The 21,414-nt window shown below is 39.2% G+C and overlaps 1 protein-coding gene across 1 annotated transcript in view; it reads right to left on the bottom strand.

The window, feature by feature from the left end:
- The window catches only part of Nek10 (NIMA-related kinase 10), a 153,621-nt gene that overhangs the window by 33,777 nt on the left and 98,430 nt on the right, over positions 1–21,414 (bottom strand). Inside the window, exons 27-30 of the mRNA XM_013010302.1 lie at positions 12,980–13,163; positions 12,803–12,889; positions 10,849–10,903; positions 968–1,005 (exon numbers count right to left, since the gene is read on the bottom strand). Coding sequence (XP_012865756.1) covers positions 968–1,005; positions 10,849–10,903; positions 12,803–12,889; positions 12,980–13,163 — 364 coding nt within the window. The remainder of the gene's footprint in view (positions 1–967; positions 1,006–10,848; positions 10,904–12,802; positions 12,890–12,979; positions 13,164–21,414) is intronic.

Genomic DNA, 21,414 nt, shown 5'->3' with positions numbered 1-21,414 from the left:
TGTGTTCACTATTTGTTAACTTCCAAAAGAATATGAAGCGAGAAACTAAAGTGAAAATGGTGATTGAACAATAATTCCAAATTAACCAAAAGGGTAGAACAGACATTTTTATATGAGATATATATGCATTCTACAAATGACAAAAACATAATCATTAATTTTTCTAAAATTGTCTACCGTTACCTGGTTATTTAACAAATACTGTTGGACTTGGGTCCACTTTACTAGAAAGATTAAATAGATTCATCACTTTTCTTCCCATACCCTCAATAGTAACTTTTAGGTGTGAGTGTTTAACAAGGGAAAACATGATGTAAGGTCATTTTAACCAAATAAAAATGAATAAAAATTTTAGTCATTGTAACCAGATCAAAAGAGCTTAAAAAGAATTTTATGTGTAAGAGTAAAGATGATTTAAGAAAAAAGATTCACTCTCTCATACCATGATTATGAAGAGCTTACATAAAAATAAAAATGTTACTTTTTTGTTAGTAAGAACACACTTTAAGCATCAGTAGCTTAACCGGTTAGTATTTCCAATGAGAGAGAAATTTAAATTATGGAAAACCACCTATAATATTTTAATCAATAAATGTACACAGAAATCATTTTGGTATCATCAAATCCCAATGGTGGCAGACACTTCAAATAGAATTTTCCTGGTATTTGTATTAATAATACCTGTTAAACATCATACATTTCTGGTCCAACTATAATGCTGTGTTCGCCCACTGTGATCCTAACTTCAGTGTGATTTCATAAGTACTGCCATGATCTTTGAGATTATGAAGAATCACAGTAGGAAGGCTATGGGACTAACTCATCCTCTAGCTCTTAAATGGTGGCCCCTGAGTATTAGAAGAACATTAATAGACAGCAAACCTGAAGAAATAAAGATATAAACTGAAACTCAAATGACATTGAATTTCAGACACGTCTTATCTTATTGCTGTTAACAGGAAGTTACCTGGTCTAGGTCTTGAGCCTATGCCACCAATGAAGTCTCTGAAAAGAGAAGAAAAAGCCATTAGAAGGATTCCTTCAACACACATTTACTGGTAGCTACATTATGCTATGGTCTACATAATAAACATCTTTTGGAGCTATTCTCAAGGTTTAATGGAGGGAATACATGTATTCTCACTCAAGAGTAGAATGGACACTCCCCTAGCAAATACAGGGAGCTCATCTCACCATGGCTGTCTACAAGCACTAAAGCTGTTTAAGGGTCTAAATCTCAGTGTCCTGGATTACTTTTCTTTTTGTTACACTTAAAATCAAAGAAGTGACTCTGTATTGAAAACAAATAACATAGCCAGGCACTGGTGGCTCCTGCCTATAAACCTAGCTACTCAAGAGGCTAAGATCTGAGAATCCCTGTTCAGAGCCAGCCTAGACAGACAATGCAGAGAAACACATCTCTAAAGAACCAGCAAAAAGCCACAAGTAGAAGCATGACTCAAGTGGTAGCACATCATCCATGGTCAAACAAGTAAGAAAGCAGAGGCCTAAGTTTAAGCCTTCCTGCCAGCAATACACACATGCGTGTGTGCATGCGTGCATGCATGCACACACACACACACACACACACAAACATTTACACTCTACATAATGTATTTTCCACAATTTGCTACTGCTGTTTTCAAAGACAGAATTACAATTACTATTCCTATGAAATGAGATGATTTTTGCATTTTAAAATGTTGTATTTTTTTCTTAGAGCAAAGGTGTTAGTGACAACTTTTACCTTTCCCCAAAGCTCTAGGCTGCATGATCATCTTAAAACTTGGCCTCAGAGCTTTCTCCCCATGGAACTGGCTTTAACATCTCCAGCAATGATATTCGTGATAACCTCTTGTTTTTCCATTCTAACCTTAAGTCAATTCCTTAGCAGTTTTCTGTAATGAAATGTGCTTTCTAACGACTTATAAAAGCCATACCTTAATGTACCACGAGCTAACAGAAACATGTTTAACACCTACATTGTGCGTGTTGGATATTTGTTCAGCAGTATTGGTATAGAAATTCAAATAAAAGTAAACACAGCCACTCTCATTTCAACCTTTTCATTTTCATCAGAATTTTCAAGCCTTACACAGACCTCAAACCTAAATTACTGAGTGAAACAAAACTGACACATATTTACCTCACACTCAACATAAGTACTAGAATAATACCAAAATCCCTGGATCCACTTCTGAGTTCTCTCCCCATCCCTTTCCCAACAGCCCTCTGACCCTCACATCAAGCCAGCCCTCTTTTGAGCCCATAAATGTTTTTTTTTTTGTCCCTTTCTAGTCTAAGTTGACAGAACCTTGAAGTGGAAATAAAACTCAACAGCCTTGTACAGTTAAGACACTCTTCGTGGCTTTGGGACGAGAAGCAGGTTTAAAGAAAGAAAATAAATAGACCTGATCTCAAAAGATCAGAGAAGGGCATGTTCATGGTAATGACCGTTATGGGGACAGCCTCCAGGCTGGGCTAGATTGCTGAACTTCTGCTCTGCTCCCATATCCTATTGCATAGAGCAAGCTCCATTCAATGTGCTCTCACTAAGTGAAAACAGTCTTCTGGCTGAGTTCACACTCTCTGGCCAAACTATAACCTCTGTTATCCTAGCTACTCAGGAGGCTGAGACCTGGAGGATAGAGGTTGAAGCCAGGCCAGGCAGAAAATCTTCTACACTCCACCTCCAATTAATGAACAAAATGCCGAGCTAGAGATGTGACTCAAACAGTAAAGTGAAAAAGCCAAGTGAGACTTTGAAGTCCTGAGTTTAAGTCCCAAGGAACTGAGCTCGAGTACTGGCCAACATATATGATACATATTTTATGTAATATATATATATATATGTTTTATCTCTTTTAAGACAGGATCTTGCTATGTACCCCAGGCTAGCCTGGAAACTTACTTTGTAGCTCAAGGTGATCTCAACCTTGGGATCCTCCTACATCAGCCTCTTGAATACTAGTATTACAGGTATGCAACTACCATGCCTGGCTTGGTGACCATGTTTTTTAAAAGAAAAATTAAATTATGTAACTTGAGGGTAGGAATTGGATGGGGATAAACGGGAGGAGAACAATGGAAGGAGTAACATTGACCAAGAAGCATTGTACTCATAACCTGGCTTTTGGAATTTAATCCTCTTGGTACAATGATTTAATAAAAATAAAAATAAAATAAAGTGTGAAGTTTCTTTTCTTATTTTAATTAAACATATCCAAAATATTACCATTTCTATATACAAAAATAATATTTACTTGTTTTAAATTTAAACCAGTAAAATAAATGAAATTAGAAATTCACTTCATAGTTACACCAGCACATTTGAACTGCTCAAGTGCATCACAAGTGCCCAGCAATCTCTACAGTTAACATTCCAACCCCTTCTAAAGGGCATTGGTCATTTTCCTTTACCACATATCACAATCATGTCATGAAGCTGTTAACCCTGCAATACCTCACAGACCTATCTTAAATGGTGAATAAAAATGCAATTTTGTAGAAAACTTTTCTCCATGCTAAGAATGTTCTTGAACATCAGATAAATCACACTGAGTTACCTAGATGATCATTTCTGTTGTCCCGAACAAACAATATTTCAAACATTTTGTGTGTATGTGTGCACGTACATGTGCAAGCCCACACACGTGCACACTGCCCCTTCATATAATTCTAAATTCCTCTTTAATAAGCTTTAGGGGACATTTTTTTAGAAACCTCACATTTATTCAGCAGACAGGCTACTAACGTCCCATTGTGTGTACGCACTGGGCTAAACACCCAGAAATGTGAACAGAAACATTCTCCATACTCTTGAAATTTACAAGATTGCGTAATTACAGCAGAAAAATGTTAATTTCTCTGGAAACTATACCTTTCACCACAAGAAAATATAGTTATCTGACACTTAAAAATGGAGCTCGTTCATTGTGGCCACAAGTGGTGGCTTTTGATGTGCAATTGTTGGGTCCACAGATGGACAAATCACTGAAATTACAGAGAGCCTGAGGGGGGATTTCAGACTCTAGACTGAGCCACCCTGGGTACTTATGTCCAGTGGCACATTCTGAGGACAAATGATGGGACACCCACAGCCACTCCAGCTGGAAACACACAGCCAGAACATTCCAGACATAGTTTCTGGTTAAATGTTTAATACATTGAAGATTGTGTCCAAGTTTTAAAATAGCCATTGGCCAACAGCTCTTCAGGCTCATGAAAGAACTACAGAAATGGAAGGCTGAAAGAAGGCTTCAGAAGGTCCTCATCTACAGCCTCTTCAGACCTAGCGGGACCTCACCAGTTCCCGTAAGTGAAAAGACAAATCCAAGTGATGGGAAAGCGTGTTAACCTACAACTACCACTGAAACCACACACCGGTAACGTAATGAAGGCACGTATATGTTTGGCAATGTAAAGAAAATTAACTTAATTAATTGAAGCACACCGTGGATTATTTGGATAGGGATTCATCAAAAGAGTCCTGGCTGTAAAGAAGATAAAGCTCAAGAATTTTATTTCTCATAGGAAATCCTATAACTATATCTCTGAATGAATGAAACATGTTCACAGTCATTAAAATTTAATTCACATTCATATAATTTAATGCAACTCAAAAGTAGCCAGTACTCTTTGATGATAACAGAGAATGGAGCAGGATGGAGGAAAGAGGGAAGGAGAGAAGAAGGAAGGGAGGGAGGCAAGGAGGCAAGGAGGGAGGGAGGGAAGGAGGAAAAGAGGAAGGAAGGGAGGGAGGGAAGGAGAGAGGGAGGGAGGGAAGAAGGAAGGATGGAAGGAAGGAAGGAGGGAGGGAGGGAGGGAGGGAGGGAGGAAGGAAGGAAGGAAGGGAGGGAGGGAGGGAGGAAGGAAGGAAGGAAGGAAGGAAGGAGGGAAGGAAGGAGGGAGGAAGGAAAGTATTGAACCTTATGAAATGAGACCTTTGGATTACAATACTTAAAAATACATCTTTTGAAGTTATTGCAACCACATAATGTGTGCTTAACTAGAATGTTACAGCTGGAAGTCCCTGGAGTAACAGTCCTAAGCAGGTCCTAGGTGAACAGGACGCTATGTACAGTTGAGTTTCCATAGTAAATATGTTTTCATCCATCTATAGAGTTGGCATCACAAGAAAGTGATGTTACACTTCTGTGACTTTCTGGTCCTAGTGCCGTGACAGCTAGAAACAAGCATGAACAGGAGAGGAACACAGTGATGATGTCATTTTTGGTACTGAAAGACTGCTGGCCTCTGACATTGGCAGGTAAACCACGTAGATTCTGGCAAGTAGTGTTTAGAAGTATTTATTCAACAGAGGTAAAACTGGACACAGATTATGAAATAAGGGGTAGGGATGGAGAATAGTCACAGGCAAAATTAATAATTAATTAATTAAGGAGATGCCTACTAGAAGGAGGAAAGAATCACAGGGTCCTGAGACATCACAGGGGTCTTTTTGGTCATACCTGTGCTACTGGATGGTCTCAAACATCTACACTCCTCTCTATATATCAAGACTAAAGACAGAAGCATATCTCCAAATGATGCACACACCAACCCATTAAAGAAGTTGTAAACCACAGGCATCTCTGATGATACTGAAAACAGCCAGTGTCTCAAACCAGTCTGCCAACTATACCCTGTTGCCTTGGCAACAAGAGGCAAGCACGCATGGAGAAATCTTGTTGCCTAAGCAACAGAATCTTAGGGGGAAATTTGTTTTATACTGTGAGAGACATAAAATGTATATTAAGATAACCATCATTAACCTATTAATGAAGCCCACAGGCACTTGTAGACTGCACCAATGTGAGCACAGTCTGTCCCGAGGAAAGCACAGATAAGCCACACATAGTTTGGAATATATACGATTACACAGCAATAAATATTTGTCACTTGAATAAATATTTTTCTTTCTCTCTCTTCCTCCTTCTTTTTTTTTTGTTGGGCTTTTTTTTTTTTTGTGGGGCTTGAACTCTGGGCCTGGGCGCTGTCCCTCTGCTCTTCAGCTCAAGGCGAGCACTCTACCATTTGAGCCACAGTGCCACTTCCGGCTTTATCTGTTTAGGTGCTGAGGAATTGATCATGCATTCAAGGCAAGTGCTCTACCTCTGAGCCACCTTCCCAGCCCCCTCCTTCTTTGTTTTTTCCTTCTCCTTTGTCTCTGTCTTTCCTTTTGGGTGGAGTCTTGCCATGAGGCTTAGGCTGGCTTTGAGCTTACGAGCTCAAGGGATCCTCTTGCCTCAATCTCCAAAGTATCTGAGACTATACAAACATGTACCATATTGCGCTCAGCTGGAAAGAATTTTTAGGGTTTTGGGGGGTTTGGGTTTTAGTTGTGGTGCCATCCTGAGACTTAAACTCAAGGCCTGAGCTTCTTTTCCCTCAAGGCCAACATTCTACCACTTGAGCCACAGCTCCATTTCCAGCTTTTGTTGGTTAATTGGAGATAAGAGTCTCACAGACTTTCCTGTCTGGAGTGGCTTCAAACCACAATCCTCAGGTCTCCCCTTCCTGAGTAGCTGGTATTTCAGGAATGGACCCCTGGTGCCTGGCTTGGAATGAATATTCTTAGGAAGGTCATTACACAGAGGCCAAAGCCTACTAGTAACTGAGGATGACAGTTCAGAGGCTGAAGGCCCTGTGTGCCTCCTCAAATTCCACTACACAGACTAATGTAAGATGAAATAAAACACTATGCCTTACTGGATTAGAACTCTCTGTATACAAATGTACCAGATCTACCTATGAAACCTGATAAAATTCAAGCCCATGCTTAGTTCTTTCCTGGCGAACAGTAACACAGGTGAGAAATTTTTAGATCAAATTTGAAAATGACTAAACTTTCAAAGAAATTGGAGACTGATCGTCTCTTGGTCTTGCTGTCAATCATGTTCCTAATGCTGGCTAGGATCCCCAGGGTGTCTTCTGTTCTAAGAGAGAGAACATATTGCTTTCTCCTCCAAGCTGTGGCTCTCCTTCGAGGAAGCAGAACTGAAGATGGGTACTGGTGGCTCACACCTGAAATTCTAACTACTCAGGAGGCTGAGATCTGAGGATCACAGCTGGAAGCCAGCCCAGGCAGGAAAATCCATGAGATTCTTACCTCCAATAAAAATTACCCAAAAAAAGCCAGTCTGAAGCTGTAGCTCTAATGGTAGAGCTCTAGCCTAGAGCACAAAAGCTCAGGAACAGTGCCCAGGCCCAGAGTTCAAGCCCTAGTCCTGTTGTTGATGTTTTTCCCATTTGCCTGGCTTATTTGCCCAAGAAAATCTAGCCTACATTTCCAGGAAATACTTCTTCAGCAGTCCATTGGCTGGGACATAAACTTGGCTTCTTAGGTCTGGGGTCACCAAAGTTGAGAATGTATAACTAAACTTTTCTCTTTGTACTAACTAGCCATGGTCAAGTTCAAATTCTACACCCTGGAGGCTGCACTTCTGTATGGCAGCTGTTGACTAGAACCCTTCATCTCAGAGATTTCAAGGGCCTTCAAAAGGGAGAACCAAACAGAGTCTCAGTCACTGACACTGCCGCCACCCTCATCATACCACTTCATATAAGACACAGAAGAAGTAGGAAGAAAACTTATGGACTGGTTTTCAGTTCCTTTTCCTGACTCTTACATGGTATTGCTGTCTTCTGTTATATTCAAATTTCTCATTTCACTTCTAGAAATTTTATAGGATGAGTAATAAACCAAAAAACCCAAGGAAATCCTAAACAAATTAGATGGAAAATAACATTATCCTTCCTTAATGCCTTTTAAATAAACATAAATGTGTATTAGACGTGTCTCCTTTTAATTCAGACAGGCCTTGAGGTCACCTGGAAGGAAGGCAAAAAAAAGTAATTAATTTTCTCTCCTGCTTGACATCATCTTTAATCTTTCTTTTTTCTTGAAGTCTGTCCTTGTCTGGAATTACACTGCAGGCTCTATAAAGGAAGAAAGCTTGCCTTGAACCAACCTGCCTTTCCTGAGGCCTCGTCACTCTGCGTGTACCACACCTGTGTGCAGCTCTGCAGATGTTACTTTAGGCCAGGTCTGTTCACCCAGGATGTGCTTTGCAAGCACCAACCTCAGTATATTGGCAAAATATTTTCCCTCCATTAAAATATTCACAACCCCAAGTCAAAGCTCACTCTACAATAATCTGCTTCAGATTGAACTTCTCCCATCTGCTAATTCTAGTTTAGCCAAATTGGAAAATGTTTAATTACTGGCTTATAGAAAACCATCTCAAGATTTAATACTTATATTTCTTTTGTTTTTTTGTTTTTTATTATTAATAAGGTTTTTATGGTGAAAATACCATACAGAGGGGTTACAATTACATAAGCAAGGTAATGAGTACATTTCTTAGCAAGCATTGTTGCCTCCTCCTTTGTTTCCCTTTACCATCCCTGCCCTCCCATTACCCCCATCTGCCAAATTTGTAAAGTTCATTTTCAACATAGCATCTTGTACATTTCATTGTTGCCATGGGTCCACCTGTATCCCTATTTAAACCATTTGTTTTTTTCCCTTCCCCTCCCCAAATTATACCAACATCAAATACAGTGAAAACAGGGGTAATACTGTGGGGGGAGGGACATACAAAGCAACAAAGAAATAATCTTATAAATATGTTAGAAACAATAGCAAGAAAGAAAAAACATTTGAGTCCTTATCGTGGGGTTCATTTTGCCTAACATCAACTTAACTGACCATTTCTGCTTATCTCAGACATATACTAGTTATTGCAAATAAGAGAAACCATGGGACCTATGTTTCTTTGGGCCTGGCTTACTTCACTTAATATAATTTTTTCCAAGTCTTTCCATTTCCTAACAAATGGGGCAATGTCATTCTTTCTGATGGAGGCATAGAATTCCATTGTGTATATATACCACAGTTTCTTGATCCATTCATCTACTGAGGGACATCTGGGTTAGTTCCATATCTTAGCTATGGTAAATAAGGCTGCAATAAACATAGATATGCTGGTAGCTTTAGTGTGGTCTTGTTTGTGATCATTTGGGTAAATGCCCAAAAGTGGGATTGCTGGGTCATAGGGGAGCTCTATGTGGAGTCTTTTTAGGAACCTCCATACTACTTTCCAAAGTGGTTAAACAAGTTTACACTCCCACCAGCAATGCAGTAGGGTTCCCTTCTGGCCACATCCCCTCCAGCATCTGTTGTTATTAGAGTTATTGTTTATAGCCATTCTAACTGGAGTGAGGTGGTATCTCAGTGTTGTTTTGATTTGCATTTCTTTTATGGCTAGGGAGTTTGAGCATTTCTCCATTGGCCATCCTTCTTTCTCTTTAAGAAGTTTCTCTTTAAGTCTTTAGCCCACTTATTTATTGGGCAGTTGTTTCTTTGAGAATTTGTTGTTGGGGGATTTAATTTTTTGAGTTCCAAATATATTTTAGATATGAGATCCTTGTCTGTTGTATGGCTAGTGAAGATCTCCCAATTGGTGGGCTTTCTATTGATCTTGCTAGCTATGTCCTTTGCCATGCAGAAGTTCTGCAACTTCAGGCAATCCCATTTGTCCAACCTTTCTTTGATTTGTTGTGTTTCTGGGTCTCTATTAAGAAAATTCAGACTGTGCCAAGGAGACCTAGGGTTTCTCCTATTCCTTCCTGTAATGTTTTCAGGGTGTCTGCTTTGACTCCCAGGTCTTTGATCCATTTGGAGTTGATTCTGGTACAGGGTGATATATAAAGATCTAGCTTTAGTTTTCTACAAGTGATTAACCAATCTTGCCAGCACCATTTACTAAAGAGGCTGTCTTTCTTCCATTCTATTTTTTTAGCTCCCTTATTGAAGATTAGATGGCTATAGGTCTGTGGGTTCATTTCTGGGTTTTTCAATTCTATTCCATTGGTCCTGAAGACCGGACAGATACTCACTAAATTTTATAAATTTTTCCATGGGTCCTTTGAGAAAACGAGCATAGAATTATTTGGTACCTCAAGGATCACTAAATATATATGCTTGCAGGTTCTACTTTAATATAAAGTTCTCTTCATTAAGGAGCTAATACTGTCTGTCATCATTTGCTTTTGTTATGCAACTGACTGACATGGTTGCTTAGGCATTGTCCCAGCTTAGTGTCTTACCCTCAGCAGTTCCTCTACCCCTCTACTCCATCTCTTGTCTATGTATTGGTTGTTCCTCGCTGACCAGACTCCTGAAATCTAGACAGTTCTAAAATCTAAACCAGTGGCCTACAGTATCAGCACTGCTCTTCCAAGTGTTCTGTGATGCTTAAGAGCTTAAGGATACTGGCTTTCCCACTCCTCTCCCTCCCTCCCTTCTTCCTCATACCTTTCTTCCCTGTCTCCCTCCCTCCCTTCCAACCCTTTGCTTCAGGCACTCAGACATGCCTCCTCTCTCTTAAAAGAGAATATCCCAAATATATCCATCCTCCCTGAAGCTATATGGTCATATGAGAATGTATCCTCCTCACCCTTTTCTTATTCCTTTTCTTGGCACCCTTTGCCTCAAGGATGAGAAGTATGTCCTGGGGTACAGAGAAACCATGGGAGCCAGGACTCTGGTCCCCAGAGAGTACAACTATTCTACCCCCTGATCCATGCTGAGCTCAGAGAGTGACTGGTTGGAGGTCACAAGGACAGACAATGGGTAGAATTAGACAAAATCCCAGGACCAGGCTGAGTACTTACTCAGCATGCAAGTTGGTAAATTATAATCAGCTCAGGCAGAGTAGGTTCTAACAGACTCCATGTCCACATGTTCATGGTAGCCTCTAGCCATCTTGTTTCAACTTCACCACCAACTGCTCCGTTCTGCAAAGTCAAAATTTTTTTTCTAGGAGCTTGACTCATACAAACCTTGTTTGTGATTGCCTTTCTCCTCCTGAAGCACTGAAACTTCTCTTTAGTATGCCTGAGACAAGAAAATAAAGGTAATTTAAAATTCTTTCCTCTAGAAATCTTTTTTTTAAAGATTGTGGCTCTGTTATCTAGACAATTATATATATTGTAAACATCACTTTTGTCCAAGAAAGCATTAGCTAAAATGCAATGTTGGTAGGTTTAAGTGCCATTTTTCTTCAAGACAAGAGGTAAACCAACAAAAATTGGCATTAATAGTTATTAATAATAATAAACACAATAGCATATCTTTAGGATGTCATTGTCATGCATAAGCCTTTACCAAGAGAGCCACATCTTCCCACACACAAATTTAATGGTCTATGTTTTTCTTCTTTCATCTCTACAGCCTCTCCCCACTAGCTACCCGACAGAGATAAACCACACCAAACAGCAATAACTGCTTCTAGAATTTTCTAGACCTGTTTATAAGCAAGAAAAGTTTTTCCTTGATGACATTTATGGTTTCTCAATTGCAAATTATGTTAGTTTATCTACACAGGAAAGAACTAACTGGGAATACAAGACAGATTATTGGCCATTCTACTTGTCCTAGAAAATCTGGATGGTCTAGATACCATTTTGATGGGCTAAAATTATGTATTTAAAAAGACAAAGAACAGCTGGTTGCCAGTAGCTCACCCCTGTAATCCTAGCTACTCAGGAGGTCTGAGGATCTGAGGATCATGGTTCAAAGCCAGCTTAGGCAGGAAAGTCTATGAATTTCATATCTCCAACTAACCACCAAAAAGCCACAAGTAGAGCTATAAATATAGCTCAAATGGTAGAGTCTTCCCTTGAGTAAATAAGGTAAGAGACAGTTCCCAGGCCCTGAGTTCCAGCCCCAGGACCAGCACCAAATAAAAAGGCAAAGAACATGGCTAAATTCTCAGGGTTTTAACTTTTATCTGTATTGAGACTCTTTTATACCTCCTGTTTTGAGATGTTTCACAGTATAGTCAATGAGAAGACAGAATGAATTATGCTTGATTGATTTTAGAGTTTTTCCATCTATAATTTTTAGGCTCTATTAGCTCACTATTTTGACAAAATTATTGTTTTCTCCATTTTTACATCTATTTTCTTTCCATTTTAGGTTAGTTGATTGCCTTTGACCTTATCTCCCCTTCTCATCTTTAAACTCTAAATGTCTCTCTTCCTCTTTTTCCCCATTCCCCATTCTCAGCACCACTACTTTATTTTCTTCAAATTAAAACAAGCAGGGCTGAATTTATAGGCCACGCTTTGTATAGTTTGAAAATGATATTTTTAAACTTAGGATTTTGAGTGCAACACATAATTTTCATTAATGCAAATAAATTATGCAATAGTATACAATAGGTTTCTTTCTCTCTCCCCACTCCAACCCCCCAGGATTAGGGCTTAAACTCTAGGCTTCAAGTACTTGCTTAGTTCACTCAAGGCTGGTGCTCTACCACTTGAGCTACACCTCCATTTCTGGCTTTTTGCAGGTTAATTGGAGATGATTGTCTCATAGATTTTTCTGCTTTGAACGGGATCCTCAGGTCTCAGCCTTCAGAGTAGCTAGGATTATAGGCATGAGCCACTGGTACTAACTTCTTTTATAGGTTTCTAGGCCCTTTAATCAGCACTCATGAATGCATGTCACTTCTAGCATTTCTGGAATTATTTAATGGCCTTCAGATTGATTATCTCAGCCCCTCAGTTAGAACCTTTTTCTGATGATAGATATAATAAAACTATTCCTTTGAAAGCTGAGGAAATGCGAAACCATGGTGCTATCTGCCCTTTGGGCTCCATCAAACAGACCAGATACACCCGTCCCCTTTAGCGCTGCAACTGATATGCAAATCACAGGCTGTATCTGTGTGATCCCAAGCTACTTGCTGCTGGAATCCAAGAAACTTGAGGCAGGTGAGGGGAAGCTTACTGAATGTCGACTCTTTCAAAGGGCTTGAGCTGGAGCTGCTGAAGTTATCTGAGATGTCCAGTTCATCATCCAGCTCGGAATATAAATCTGTGCATGAATAAAAAGCAAAAGGCAAATGAGCCTTGAAAATGAAAGGCGTTGGGTGCATTCACGCCGACCCCTTTGCATATAAAGTACCTTTCTCAATACTCTCCAGGTGGAAGTGGTCATCTGACAGTATTTCCTCACAGACCCGGTCCTCTTCCTTCCCACAGGGGGGCTGGAAGCCTTCGGAGGGCAGGTCTGCGCTTTCTGAAAGCTCACTTTTCAGGCTGGCTGCCCCACTGCTGCTGCTACTCAAGCTTGCCTTCTCAAAGGGTTCCTGGAAAAGAGAAAGTCAAGTTTCCCTATCTCTTCCTCAGGCCTTCCTTCTTCAGCACCCGAAGCTTGTTAGAATACATGCTGAAATGACCACATATGTGATAAATACCATATGCATTTGCTATGAGGCCCAGACAAGGTTGGAGAAACTTTTCCCTGCCAACAGTCATTTTGGTATTTATAACATCATTCAGCATCATACAAAATTATCAATATAGGCAGATGGGCCATGGGTAGCCAAAGAGAAGCATTGTGTGTCGACCCTGTCATGTACCAAATCATTTTGAGAGCCTTATGTGGCCTTTGGGCCAAATGTTCCCTACCCTTGATAATCAATAAATACAAAAAGTCCATAAATAGCAAAAACAAGTGTGCAGCTTGGCACTGGTGGCTCATGCCTATAATCCTAGCTACTCAAAAGACTGGGGATTGCAATTTGAAGCCAATCCAGGTAGAAAAGCCTTACCTCCAATTAACCACCCAAACCAGAAGTGGCCCTGTGTCACAAAGTGATAAAGCACTAGCCTTGAACAAAAGAGCTCAGGGACAGTGCCTGGCACTGAATTCAAGCCCCACAGCTGAGAAAAAAAAATAGTAGGTGGGTAAGCTCCCACTGGATAAAAGAAAAAGATGGAGGCACCCAAGATAGGGTGTCTGGTGACAAAGGCCTGCATGATATGGTGGAAAAAATTAGACTTCATTTTTTAAAATAAGTGTTATTTTTAATGTTATTACAAAGATGCTGTACAGAGGGGCTACAATTACATAAGTCAGGCAATGAGTACATTTCTTTGTGGACAATGTTACCCTTTGCCTCACTTTCTACTGGTTTTTCCTTCCCTCCACCACCGGCACAAGTTGTATAGTTCATTTTCCACATAATGTCAGATGAGTACCCTTTGTCCCTCCCCCAGTTTTGTGTCCCCCCCTTACCTGCCCAAAGACAAATGAACAAACAAGACAAAAAGAAAACAAAAACAACAACAAAGCAAAAGCTTCATTTCCATTGAAAAATATATATTTCTAAGGAATAGATTATGAATTTAGCTTTTTCTAAAATACTTGTTATGAAGTCCTCTCAGTACCGCCATAGACAAGAAAGGCTTGTTTTCCTCAACATTCAAAAGAAGTGTTAAGACAAATCCAGGCCCTGAAGATGAGGAGCAGCAGGGAGAAGAATTTAGAAACCACCTGAGACTACAGTTACCACCAGCTTCACTGTGGTAGGAACACTGAACTTGCTATTGTAATTCCACCTGAGGACACCCATTCACTCTCTTATTGGAAATTGTAGAAAATATGTCTAAGGTTCAATGAAAATAAAGAAAAGAAAGAATTCGTTCATGATAGGCTGAAAACCCCCAAGAAACAGACATTGGAGAATTACATGTGACTCAGAAGACAAATACACCTTATTTTTTTATCACTCACATCCTAAAATTCTTACTGTATGACCCAGGTAACTGGGATGCTCTTGGATGGTCTTGGTAACTCTCATTACCTAAGACATTCATTGGATAACACAGGTGGCTAACCACCTAAGAGGCTCTAGGGACTGAAAAGAAATCTGGTGATGCACCTGCATATGAAACTGGACTTCTCCCATTCTCTTCCCCCTTGGCATGTTGAAAAGCTCATCTCTCTTGAAGATGGTCAATTCTTTGATGATAGTCACTGGCCAACGGCAGAAGATGATTGGACATTTTTGATCTAAACATTACAACCATTATGCTGTGCTCAAAACACTCCCCCAACACATACAAGTATTTATACCTGTAAAATGATTTTAATTAAAAATATACAGATTTAGGAAATGGAATGTGGCTGCTGTCATCTTTTTCAAGAGAGACATGATTTGTGGAGTCAGGGGAGGGAGCAACTGCATCTCCAAGGAATGGGTGGACATATTCTTACATCAATATGGCAGCAAGGAGAACACAATGAAAATCAGGCTGTAAAATTTCATCGCTAAGGAAATCACTATTATTACAGAACACACTTCCTATCACTCTGTTCCTTGAGGCACAATTCCGTTTAACTCAGTTTTACTCATTATAATGTAATTTTTTTTGCTTGGGTAGCAGATCATAATACATTTTTAGTTCAATAGTAATTCTAACAGTAACAAACTGATGTTCCTCGAATTAACTGTGACAGTAAGGAATTAAGAGAGGCCATTTTATTAAAACTAGTGCCATTTTTTAATTGCCCACAATGTTGGTTTTACAAGGAGGGAGAAAAGCAAGAACTAAATATGAAGCATTACACCAGACATATCCTAAATTCTTAAGACTATTAAAAAATATACAATTTCTCTGTGCTCTGAAATAGTCTCTTCTACTTGCCAAATCTCTGCCAGTTTCTTCTGTTTGTTTAGTTAATAACTGTCCTTAAATACATAAACTTAAAAGCTTCTGAAATAGTGACAGCAGTCTATCTGGCTGAAGTGACAGTGACCAACCAAAACCACATTCTCTGCTTTTCATGGATGCTAGCACAAAGGAAATTCAGAGTACGAAACATTACTGACTACATGCTTGGACATAAGTTTGTCCCTAAAGTTTCTTTAAAACTCAGTAAGTGTGCTCAAATCACTAAAGGAGTCACATAGACGAGGCCTTCTGGAGGACCTGGCCCACCTCAGCAGGTGCAGGAAGGAGCTGGTGCCCTGGCCTCCTCCCTTTAGGAACCTTGGCTTTGCCAAGAGGTGGAACAGAGCATACTTTCCGTGCCCCCATGTAGCCGAAGGGGTTCAGATGCAGTGTTTGCATGATACTATGGGCTAATTTATCTTGGGCACTCCAAAGCCTTTCCCTTCTCCTCATGCTGCATATGTCAAGGGAGAGCAATAAAGCTACTAGAAAAATTGGCAGTTGTGAAGACTAAAACCAGCTATATTTTATAAGGGCTATAGGATACAAGAAATTTTTTTCTAAGTTTAGATTTTATTTATTATTTAATAGTGACTTTAATTGACATGTTCACACTGAGCTAAAAGGTTTTGCTACCATCATGAAGCTATGATGCTGTTAGAGTTTACTTAAAACATGAGACTGTATGAAGAAACACTAAAATAAATAAGCTAGAGAATGGATTGATCACTAAAATTAACTCTAAAAAGCCATTATCGAATTTGCCACCATTGGAAATGTGTCATTGCTACTCCATCATTAACCTTGCTTCAAAAATGGACAGATAAACTGGGTGCCAGTGGCTCATGCCTGTAATCCTAGTTTCTTATCAGGCTGAGATCTGAGGATCACAGTTCAAAGCCATCCTGGGCAAGAAAATCTATGAGACTCTTATCTCCATTAATCACCCAAAAAGGCAAAAGATGAGGCATCACTAAGACAGTAAAGCGCTAGCCTTGAGCAAAAAAGCTAAGAGACGGCATCCAGGCCTTGAGTTCAAGCCCCAGTATTAGCCAAAAATAAAAATAAAAAGGATAGGTAACTTATTTGTTAGTCTTAATGCAAATACAGGGTTTGGGTGTTGTTGGGATTTTTAGAAATTACAACCCTACTAAAGGGAAGAAAACAGTCTCAAAATCTAAACTTTCATTTGTTAAAAATACAGAAGATATAATCTACAACAGCAATGCTGACTGTCACATAATTTCAAGACTGAAGACTCGTGAGCATTTGAGATAAAGTCAGTATAAGGCCTTCTCTCTAACATATAAAAAAAACAATGCACGGATTCCACCAAAAGGGGAACTTTTAGAGCATCGAAACTTGGATTTCTCAAAAGCAACAAATGCAACATGAGAAAACCTGCCATGCTTAAGACAATAAGGGGTGTGGCATCAGACATGGATGCTTACCAACATCTGTGAGCCCCACAAATCAGAGCCCCACTCACTGTTTGATTTTGAAGAGAGAAATAGATAAAGGTTGAGTTTTAGCTAAACACCAAGTGCATTAAATGCCAGCAAAGAAAATCAGTGGCCATCATCATTGGCTTGGACCATTGCAATATTCTGCCCTCCAACATCCCTGATTCTCCTCTTGGCTCTCAGCCACTATAAAACATCTTACAATGAATGTCACCTGTGGCTTTTTCAAAAGTCCTACCACTTGAGTATCTACCATGAAGGATAGCACCCTCACATTCTTCTGTCTTTTCCTATCTTTTATTTATGTATCATTTGTCTCCTCCAACTATGAAATAGGTAATCAAGGAGCCAAGACAGTCCCCAGAAAAGGAATTAAATGTTCAATAAATTTTGTTGAATAAATAAAAGATTTTAATATATTAAGGATCTTCTCTCCATGCTAAAACAAAAGCTAAACATTTAATTTGTTGACAGGCTGATTTAAAGTTAGTAAGGAAATAGAGCATAACTAAAATAGTCATCTGAAACTTGACAAAGAACTAACTTGGAAGACTGGCACAACTTGGTTTCAACACTTAAGAAACAGCTACAAATCCAAGAACACAGTTCAGTGAGATAGAACAAGTTCATAAGATCGTTCTATATTATAGTAAAAAAAATTTTAATCTACAACAATTGGTAATATTCGCCAGGTGCCAATGGCTTATGTTTGTAATCCTAGCTACTCAGAAGTATGAGATCTGAGGATCATGGTTCAAGGGACAGCCAGGGCAGGAAAGTCCACAGAAATGAAGCTGTGACTCAAGTTGTAGAGTGCTAGACTTGAGTAAAAAATAAAAGCTCAGGGACAGCACCCTGAGTTCAAACTCTAGGACTAGCGCGCGCACACACACACACACACACACACACACACACACACACCCTGTGGATATTATAAGAATAGTCATATAGATCAATGGAACAGCAGAGTTCAGAAACAGATCTCAATATATATAACCAAGTTCAAACAAAAATGCTGAGCAAAATCAATGGGGAAAGATTAGATATTTTTAAAGGATATTGGAAAAAGGGATACTCATGTGGAATAATTCAATACTTCATCATTCTATACACAAATTAAAACCAAAATGGGCCATAACCTAAATATAAAAGTTGTATGTGTAAAACATCTTTTTTGAAAGATCTGGGAGGATAATGAGAGCTACGATAGCTATGCTGGAAGCTGGAGATGATCGTATAGTCTTTATGAAAGTATCGTGAGGAAACCCAAGAAAATGTACAAAAAGGTAACCCAAGGAGGAGGCTACAATGCTTGATAAGAAATGTACTCATTATCTTGCCCATGTAATTGTAACCCCTCTGTACAGTATTTTCACAATAAAAAAGAACTCAAAAAAAAAAGAAAAAGAAAATGTACAAAAAGATAAACAATGACCCCGCTTTTGCAGCTTTGGCAAACTTTCTCTAACAGAATATGAATAATAATCCCTCAAAACACTAAATAAATGAATTCATGTTGATCAAATTCAAATATTCTACCCCCAAAAAAATACCATTAATTAAATGAATAGGCAATCTACAAGGTGAGAAAATTTTTGCAAAAAAATATTTGCCAATATTGGGAATATTTAAAGAACTATAAATCAATAAAAGCAAAGAATCCAATAAAACAATTGATAAAAAGTTGAATAGACATCACACACACACACACACACACACACACACACACACACACACACACACACACACTGGCATTTGCCAACAATAACAGGTTAAGGTGTTCAGTATCAGCTGAGGGCCAGTGTCTCATGCCTGTAATCCTAGCTATTCAGGAGGCTGAGATCTGAGGATCGAGGTTGAAAGCCATCCCAGGCAGGAAAGTATGTGAGACTCTTAGCTCTAATTAAGTAGCAAAAAATCCAGAAGTGAATCTGTGACTCAAGTGGTAGAGCACTAGCCTTGACCAAAAAAATGCCCAGGGACAGTGCCCAGGCTCTGAGTGCCAGGACCAACACAAGAAGAAGGAGGAGGAAGAAGAGGAGGAAGAGGAGGAGGAGGAGGAGGAGGAAGAGGACGAGGAGGAGGAAGAGGAGGACGAGGAGGAGGACGAGGAGGAATAAAGAAGACATTCCTCTTATATGTCAATATACAACTACCTATGACCCTGAAATTCTATTCCCAGGTATTTATCTAAGAGAACATATGTCCACAAAATGGCTTACATGAGAAAGTTCATAGTAGTCTTACTTAACACACTCCAAGTTTGGAAACAACAAAATAGTTAACGTATGAAGTATTATACTATTTCAGACCACCTAGAAATATAAGCATATTATCAATTATACATAACACAATGAGGAAAGCCAAAAGGTAAAGTGTACATACTTTAGATGCATTTGAAACCAAGAGTAATCTGAAGTGAGGACTTGAGGAAACTTTCCAAGATGATAGACCTGTGCTTTCAATTACCCATATGTCAAAACTAATTACTAAACTAATTCTAAACATTTGTACATTGTACTATATGTAAATTCTGCCAATAAAAAGAAAAACTTTATGTGTGGATGAGAGTATTGTGTTTGAATGGAAGCCTAAAAGAAATTGATGTGCTTTCTCAAAGCTTAACTTGTAGAGAAGAATTCCACACCAAGTCATGATTTTTCTTCCTGATCCTTCTTTCCCTGCACAATTACTTGATGCATTTTCACAGCCTTGGGAGAAATTGTCAGCAGTGAACAAGACAATAAAACCAAAAGTGTACACAGACATATTGTCCTTTGAAAAGGCACCATTTTTCTCCATGGCTTAATTTAATTTCTTAGCAGAGGACTGTACCCAAGCTTTTAGTAGTGTGCTCAGCAATTATAAGTAGCATTCAAGATAATAAAAATTATGCAATGCAGATGAGTAAATAACACATTTTTAAATGTTTATTAAGAATGGGAAGATAAGTCAAGTGACCATGGCTCATGCCTACCTACTTAGGAAGCTGAGATTTGGAGACTGCAGTTCAAAGCCAGCCTGGGTAGGAAAGTTTATGAGATTCTTATCTCCAATTAACCAGGAAAAAGCCAGAAGTGGGCTGTGGCTCAAATGGTAGAACACCAGCCTTGAGCAAAATAAGCTCAGGGACAACACCAAGGCCCTGAGTTCAAGCCCCAGGACCAGCACAAAAAAAATGAAGGAGGGAAGGAGGGAGGGAAGGAGGGAAGGAAAGAAGAAAGGAAGGAAGGAAGGAGGGAGGGAAGGAGGGAAGGATGAAAGGAAGGAAGGAAGGAAGGAAAAGGGAAGGTACAGCTGCCTGCATATCTGTTCAGTTAAATGGGCAGTTTTATAAAGAGAATTTTAAAAAATGCTCTGTCAATGAAGTTTGCTAAGAGCACATAACAGATTATATTAGAAAATTACTTTTAAGAAGTCCATACTGAAGTGAATTTCTCAAGGAATTGTGCATTTGAAAATACTCTGCTGATAAGTGCTGTATCAGTACTTTGTCCTTCAAAGTGGATGGAATTTAAGATGACACTGTTAGACAGTATCTGATTTTCATAGAAATCTTTTTTCATTTGCCAAGGGCTTGCAGAATTTTCTATGAGTACTCTCACTCATGATCTCAAGTACAGAGTGATTTATCACAATCATATCTGGGTTGTTTTGGTAGATGTGGGAGATGGCTAAAAGAGGGAGCTAAATCTTAGCTAATCAGAATGAGATTGATTCTATTTGTTGGCAGGGATTTACAGCACAGTTAAAGGTTCCTTTGTGATGGAGATGCTTCTCTGTGATGTTGCATATGGACAGCAGCTTCAGCCTTGCCCACCTGCACTGCCCCTATACATTTCCCTACTTGTCTCTCCAGTCCCCAATCCTGCAAAGCAATTAATTCTTCATAGTACCAAACCTCTTGCTTGATAATAAACCTCTCCTCTGGTATAACTTCACTCATTTTGTGTGCAAGCCTGTCCCACATCTAGCATATGGGTTCTATTGATCAATGGATCAATCAATGGATGGATAGACATATGCATCATGTCTTCATCAGTTGTAGACCACCTGGGCAGTTTCCATAGCTTAGTTATTGCAACTGGTATCAAATGGTATAACAATAAGCATGGGTATGCAGGAGCCATTATTATACCCTGACATAACATTCTTTTGGATAAATGCCCAAAAGTAGTGTTGCTAGATCATAGGCTACATCTGTGTTTGCTGAATCTCCATACTGACTTCCATTGTGGTTGCATTAATTTATATACTCACCAATAGTGTACTTAGGGTTCCTTTTCCCCACCCCCAGCATATGTTGTTTTGTGTTTTTGATGGACTAGCTAAGTGTTTTAATGACTCCTGGTTTCCCTTTCCTTGTCTATTAAATTGAAGCCTATAACAACACCCTTTCTTTTTTTTTTTTTTTGGT

Source organism: Dipodomys ordii, unplaced genomic scaffold (genome assembly GCF_000151885.1).
Source record: "Dipodomys ordii isolate 6190 unplaced genomic scaffold, Dord_2.0 Scaffold12, whole genome shotgun sequence".
In the NCBI taxonomy this organism is placed as follows: Eukaryota; Metazoa; Chordata; class Mammalia; order Rodentia; family Heteromyidae; genus Dipodomys; species Dipodomys ordii.
This window is presented reverse-complemented; position numbering and strand designations above follow the sequence as displayed.